Raw genomic sequence first — 7,749 nt, 5'->3', positions numbered from 1 at the left:
AGAGAGGTTGAACAGGCTAGTAATAGGGGTTGCAATAATTTCGGCAGATAATTTTAGAAAGAAAGGGTCCAGATTGTCAAGCCCAGCTGATTTGTAGGGGTCCAGATTTTGCAGCCCTTTCAGAACATCAGCTGAATGGATTTGGGAGAAGGAGAAATGGGGGAGGCTTGGGTGAGTAGCTGTGGGGGGTGCAGTGCTGTTGAATGCAGTAGGGGTAGTTAGGTGGAAAGCATGGCCAGCCGTAGAAAAATGCTTATTGAAATTCTCAATTATAGTGGGCTTATCGGTGGTGACAGAGTTTCCTATCCTCAGTGCAGTGGGCAGTTGGGAGGAGGTGTTCTTATTCTCCATGGACTTTACAATGTCCCAGAACTTTTTAGAGTTGGAGTTGCACGAAGCGAATTTCTGTTTGAAAAAGCTAGCCTTGGCGTTTCTAACTGCCTGTGTGTATTGGTTTCTAACTTCCCTAAAAAGTTGCATATCGCGGGGGCAGTTCGATGCTAATGCAGAACGCCACAGGATATTTTTGTGTTGGTTAAGGGCAGTCAGGTCTGGGGAGAACCAAGGGCTATATCTGTTCCTGGTTCTAAATTTCTTGAAAGGGGCATGCTTATTTAAGATGGAGAGGAAGGCATTTAAAAAAAATAACCAGGCATCCTCTACTGACGGGATGAGGTCAATATCCTTCCAGGATACCAGGGCCAGGTCGAATAGAAAGGCTTGCTCGTTGAAATGTTTCAGGGAGCGTTTGACAGTGATGAGTGGAGGTCGTTTGACCGCTGACCCATTACGGGTGCAGGCAATGAGGCAGTGATCGCTGAGATCTTGGTTGAAAACAGCAGAGGTGTATTTAGAGGGCACGTTGGTTAGGATGATATCTATGAGGGTGCCAGTGTTTGCGGCTTTGGGGTTGTACCTGGTGGGTTCATTAATAATTTGTGTGAGATTGAGGGCATCAAGCTTGGATTGTAGGATGGCTGGGGTGTTAAGCATGTCCCAGTTTAGTACACCTAGTAGCACGAGCTCTGAAGATAGATGGGGGGCAATCAGTTCACATATGGTGTCCAGAGCACAACTAGGTGCCGAGGGGGGTCTATAGCAGGCGGCAACGACCACTTATACTCTCGACCACTGCTACTCTAACTTCCGCGATGCATAAAAAGCCGTCACCCGCCCTCCCTTCGGCAAATCCGACCATGACGCCATCTTGCTTGTCCCGGCTTATGGCCAGAAACTCAAACAGGATGTACCAGTGATGAGAACCATTCAACGCTGGACTGACCAATCGGAAGCCACGCTCCAAGATTGTTTTGATCACATGGGATGGAATATGTACCAGTCAGCCTCAGAGAACAACATTGATCTATATGCTGACTCGGTGAGTGCGTTTATAAATAAGTGCATTGGAGATGTCGTAACCACTGTGACTATTAAAACCTACCCTAACCAGAAACCGTGGATGGATGGCAGCATTCGCGAAAAAGTGAAAGTGTGATCCACCGCATTTAACCATGGAAAGAGGTCTGGCGATATGGCTGAATATAAACAGTGTAGTTATTCCCTCCGCAAGGCAATTAAACAAGCGAAATGCCGGTACAGGGACAAGGTGGAGTCGCAATTCAACGGCTCAGACACGAGACGTATGTGGCAGGGTCTACAGGAAATCTACAGCCACATCACAGATGCCAACGTCACGCTTCCAGACAAACTAAACACATTCTTTGCTCGCTTTGAGGATAATACAGTGCCACCGTCGCATCTCGCTAACAATGTCTGCTGTCCCCCAATCTCCTTCTCAGTGGCTGACATGAGTAAAGCATTTAAAAATGTTAACCCTCGCAAGGCTGCTGGCCCAGATGGCATCCCTAGCCACGTCCTCAGAGCATGCGCAGACCAGCTGGCTGGTGTGTTTACGGTCATATTTAATCGCTCCCTATCCCAGTCTGTTTTCCCCACATGCTTCAAGATGGCTACCATTGTTCCTGTACCCAAGAAGGCAACGATAACTAAACTAAATGACTACCGCCCCATAGCACTCAACGCTGTCATCATGAAGTGCTTTGAGAGGCTAGTCAAGGATCATATCAGTGCCACCTTACCGGCCACCCTAGACCCACTTCAGTTTGCATACCGCCCCAACAGGTCAGCAGATGACGCAATCGCCATCACACTGCACACTGCCCTAACCCATCTGGACAAAAATAATAGCTATGTAAGAATGCTGTTCATTGACTACAGCTCAGCATTCAACACCATAATACCCTCCAAGTTCATCAAGCTGGAGGCCCTGGGTCTCAACCCCTCCCTGCGCAAGTGGGTCCTGGACTTTCTGACGGGCCGACCCCAGGTGGTGAAGGTAGGAAACAACAACTCCACTTCACTGACCTTCAACACTGGGGCCCCACAAAGGTGTGTGCTCAGCCCTCTCCTGTACTCCCTGTTCACCCACAACTGCACACCTCCAACTCAATCATCAAGTTTGCAGATGACACAACAGTAGTGGGCTTGATCACCAACAACAACGAGACAGCCTACAGGGAGGAGGTGAGGGCACTCGGAGTGTGGTGTCTGGAAAACATCCTCTCACTCAACGTCAACAAAACAAAGGAGATGATCGTGGACTTCAGGAAACAGCAGAGGGAGCACCCCCATATCCACATCAAAGGGTCAGCCGTGGAGAAGGTGGAAAGTTAAGTTCCTGGGCGTACACATCACAGACAAACTGAAATGGTCTGCCCACACAGACACTGTGGTGGAGAGGGCACAACAGCGCCTCTTCAATCTCAGGAGGCTGAAGAAATTTGGCCTGTCACCCAAAACCCCGACAAACTTTTACAGATGCACAATTGAGAGCATCCTGTCCGGCTGTATCACAGCCTAGCACGGCAACTGCACCGCCCTCAACCGTAAGGCTCTCCAGAGGGTGGTGCGGTCTGTACAACGCATCACCGGGGGCAAACTATCTGCCCTCCATGACACCTACAGCACCAGATGCCACTGGAAGGCCAAAAAGATAATCAAGGACAACAACCTCCTGAGCCACTGCCTGTTCACCCCATTATTATCCAGAAGGCTAGGTCAGTACAGGAAATCAAATCTGGGACCGAGAGATTGAGAAACAGTTTCTATCTCAAGGCCATCAGACTACTAAACAGCAATTTCTAACTCAGAGAGGCTGCTTCCCACATTGAGACCCGATTACTGGACACTTTAATAAATGGATCACTAGTCATTTTAAATAATGCCACTTTAAATAATGCCACATTAATAATGTTTACATATCTTACAATACTCATATCACATGTATATGCTGTATTTTATGCCATCTACTGCACCTTGCCTATGCCACTTGGCCATCGCTCATCCATATATTTATATGTACATATTCTCATTCACCCCTTTAGATTTGTGTGTATTAGGTAGTTGTTGGGGAATTGTTAGATTTGTGTGTATTAGGTAGTTGGGGAATTGTTAGATTTGTGTGTATCTGGTAGTTGTTGGGGAATTGTTAGATGTTACTGCACTGTTGGAACTAGAAGCACAAGCATTTTGCTACACTCGCATTAACATCTGCTAACCATGTGTGTGTGACCAATAAAATTTGATTTCTAGTGAATTTATACAAGCTGTTATCTCCTACCTATAAGGGCACAAGGCGAGACTCAGATGCAGACACGGGAGGCAGATGGTTTGAGTCTTTGATATTTATTAATAATCCAAAAGGGTAGGCAAGAGAATGGTTGTGGACAGTCAAAAGGTCAAAACCAGTTCAGCGTCCAGGAGGTACAGTGTGGCAGGCAGGCTCGATGTCAGGGCAGGCAGAATGGTCAGGCAGGCGGGTACAGAGTCCAGAAAACAGGCAAGGTCAAAACCGGGAGGACTAGCAAAGAGAATAGAAAAGGCAGGAGCACGGGAAAAATACATGGTTGACTTGGAACATACAAGACGAACTGGCACAGACAGACAGAAAACATAGGTTTAAATACCCAGGGGATAATGGGGAAGATGGGTGACACCTGGAGGGGGTGGAGACAAGCATAAGGACAGGAGAAACAGATCAGGGTTTGACACAACCATTCTGATAGATTGGAGACTGTCAGAAAACGCAGTTGTAACGTTAATAATTTGGTTGTTATTCCATTGGTTACCTCGAGGCAGATGCCTCAGGGGCAGAGTGGACCACACTCCTTGAATATGGCGTTTTTAAATGTTAGAGCAATCACAAGTAAAACCTTTCTCGTGAATGACCTCATAACTGAGCGCAAAGTTGATTGCATGTATCTCACTGAAACATGGCTGTCATCAGACTGTAGTGCTGCTCTTACTGAAGCCCCCCCTCCCCCCGGACTACATCTTTTCATACTCTTATCAGAAAAGGAAAAAAGGGTGGGGGGGACAGCCTCTATTTTTACTCATGTTCTCAGCTGTAAGGACTTTTCGTTTGGTGTATTTGGATCTTTTGAGCGTCATGCTATACTGTTTAAATGTGAGCCACCAGTGCTGGCCATAACCCTGTATAGGACACCAAAGCACTGCCCCACTTTCTTTACTGATTTATCTGAACTACTGTTTCTTGTTCCTGAGAACTATGATAAAATCAATATGTTGGACGATTTTAATATTCATGTTGACAAATAGACTGACTCCAAAGCCATTGAATTTACAGTATGCATTTTTTTAGCTCTATGGACTTTATCCAACATGTTACTGGGCCCACCCGGCCATTCTCTGGACCTGGTTATTACTAAGGGTCTTTCTATTGACATATCCTCTATTGTTGATGTTGCTTTATCTGATCATCACTGTGTATTTTTACTATCTTGTTGCCCATAGCACAGGGTAATACTGAACGCATTATTAAGAAACGCTATCTTACCTCTGAAGTGAACTTTCCTCCACATCTAAATATGATGAGTTTGCGGTATACTTCAGAGATAAGGCTGGGTATCAGTCAAACAAGACCCGATGAGAAGTCTGATATGTGCCCTAGCCTACCACGCAAAGGCACTATGGATTTATTTTCCCTGGTTGACACAAAAATGTTCAGGAAAGTGATATCACAACACAAGCTTTGAGAGAAAATGAAAGAAATAAGCTTTTTGTGCGTGAGACACATTTCTGGGATCTTTTACTTCAGCTCATGAAACATGGGACCAACACTTTACATGTTGCATTTATATTTTTGTTCAGTATAGATATTGGTGACTGAGTTATTTTAGTTTATTGTTGGCGGAAGGTGTTATGGAATAAGTTATCTTGGTTAGGTTTTAGGAGCATAATTAGACACTACCATTACACACTTCCACATCTCATCGCTAGGTGCAGCAGCAACCGAGTCCAGGTGCTGCGGCTTGATAAATCGACAGGTCGGAGCAATCAGGTGGATTGTGTGAGAGATGTGGCAAGAAGCCACTCAGCCTGCCTTTGTTTGTTTTGTATTACCTTTAATTTTTGGGATGCCTTTGTATATTTTTTCCTTTTTGGATATATTTCTGTTCCGTCATCATCTGAACAAATAATAATGACCTTGGACTGGCTGACCATGAGAGTCATGACTCAACTGGACCTAAGACAAGGTTGCTGTCTCCCAGGTACATGCATTCAACACCTGGTCACATACGTTTACTTCTCACATCTTCACACATCAAATCAGGCCACGGACCATGTAGCTATGTCTAAGACCTCTAGACATGATGAGAGCAGCAAAATCAGTAGGCTAGTTATTGGTTTTGTAACAACAGTAATAGTATTGAGAGCTGCACTTCACCCCCCCTGAGTGCCACCCATTATAGCTCTCCACCGGCTACATTGTTCCAACCGGGGCAGGATGTCGACGTGTTTGCCATCCCTCCATCCTGCTTAGTTCCAAGAGGAACAGGACGACAGAACACCAGTTGCCATGAAGCGCCATTCCTGTTGCATCCAGGCACCCAGCCAAGAGCACAGAGCAACAAAAAAAAGGAGATTCCTCGTTGCACCACTAGAGGTCATCGGTCCCTCAGGTGAGCGAGGTTCCTCGTCACCTAGGACATCCTTACAGGCTGGAGAAAAAATGTTCACGCATGCGCGGTCTCCCCACTAGTGATGGACTGTGGTAGCTTGGGAACAGTAGGCATCAGCCTGGTATCCTATTATGTGTTTGTACATTTTTGTCTTTTGGGAACTCGGCTCCATTACTAGAGGATTGTGCTGCGTCCTTTATTAGAGCCAGGGAACATGACGTATGTGTTCACGCGACTTCACAGTTCCTGAAGAAGGTGAAGGGGGCAGGTCCTGTCGGACTAGGCCCCGGACAGCTATCTGGTGTCTTAAGCCAACAGTGCTATTGTATCTCTCGCCTAATCCTTGTACCCTGAATTGGTTTCCTTCACAGGAAAACAATCAATAAGTAGCACATCACCACATGGCCATAGCAAACCGTCTCGGGGCTCGCCACACTTCAGAGTGGATGTTTTTCCCTCTCTCGGCTGTCACCCTGCATGGGCATAGCGTCAGGGGAATCAGAGGGAAGGGAGGCGTTATCACCTAGTGTGGAGCACACCTTTAGCCTTCTAGGATCAGCTAGGCTCGTACAATCTCCTAGCTAACTAGTTCTCCATCCACTTGGTTAACTGTCCTGCAATGTCATTTCCATTCTATCCTACAAGAGGAATTTGACTGCACTGATGACCCACAACCGATAGGGCGCGTTCGCTCCCTTCATCTAATGGGCTGGTTCCAGACTGTTGGAGACAGCAGGCACTCTTCACTTTGCTGCTAGTAATGTGTGTGCTTCCTAAGGTAATGTCACTGTAACAGATCACCCTGCTCTGTTCCTCTGTGTTGGACTCATGCTAGACTGAGTGGCTTATATGATCCAGCGGTTACAGCCGCAGACCCCGGCACACATATATGTCAGAGTCAGCATGGGTTCTATTCCGGTCCACTGTCTTTTGTATGGATGTCTACCAGTGGAGGCTGCTGAGAGGACGGTTCATAATAATGGCTGCAATGGAGTAGAATGGAGTGAATGGTTTTCATACCATTCCATTTACTCCATTCCAGCCATTATAAGCCGTTCACCACTCAGCAGCCTCCCCTAATGTCTAGCCTCCCCACAGTGTGGGCATGACTGTATACATGGGTGTTGGAGCAATGTGACGAGGGAAGCCTCCCTCTCGTAGGTTGCTGTAAGGAGGGAGTGTGTTATACACACTAATCTCGGGCCCTATAGTCCCAATGCGCGCCCTGTCAGTTTTAGCGGCATCCAGTACAGTGACCAAGCAGACAGTCCCATACTGGAACTGTGCTTAAGACTATTTCACAGCCGCTGTTCGAGCCGCTGGAAAGCGTGAAAGAGTTTGTCATTTTAATTCCGCTTTACTAATCAAATCAGATTTATTTATATATCCCTTCTTACATCAGCTGATATCTCAAAGTGCTGTACAGAAACCCAGCCTAAAACCCCAAACAGCAAGCAATGCAGGTGTAAAAGTACTAATAGCTATTAAATCCACGACCTGGGTGATGAGCTGCAAGCACTGTCACATGCTGACTAGACCGGGGGCACGCATGTTGATGTTGTCCATCCACACCAGACACGATCAGGACACACAGATTGAAATATCAAACACGAACTCTGAACCAGCTATATTAATTTGGGGACAGGTCGAAACGCATGAAACATTCAAGGCAATTTAGCTAGCTAAGTCGATGTTGCTAGTTATACATTGGGTTGCTATTTTACCTGAAATGCACAAGGTCCTCTAC

At 46.4% G+C, this 7,749-nt stretch overlaps 1 protein-coding gene across 1 annotated transcript in view; it reads right to left on the bottom strand.

Moving 5' to 3' along the window:
* Positions 1–3,689: 3,689 nt before the first annotated feature.
* Positions 3,690–7,749, bottom strand: part of LOC106560923 (anoctamin-10) — a 31,327-nt gene continuing 27,267 nt past the window's right edge. Inside the window, exon 12 of the mRNA XM_082957204.1 lies at positions 3,690–3,880. Coding sequence (XP_082813330.1) covers positions 3,866–3,880 — 15 coding nt within the window. The 3' untranslated portion in view covers positions 3,690–3,865. The remainder of the gene's footprint in view (positions 3,881–7,749) is intronic.

This window comes from Salmo salar, chromosome 10, assembly GCF_965601325.2.
Source record: "Salmo salar chromosome 10, fSalSal1, whole genome shotgun sequence".
NCBI lineage: Eukaryota > Metazoa > Chordata > Actinopteri > Salmoniformes > Salmonidae > Salmo > Salmo salar.
Note: the sequence above shows the minus strand (reverse complement) of the source record. Positions and strands in the feature narration are given on the sequence as shown.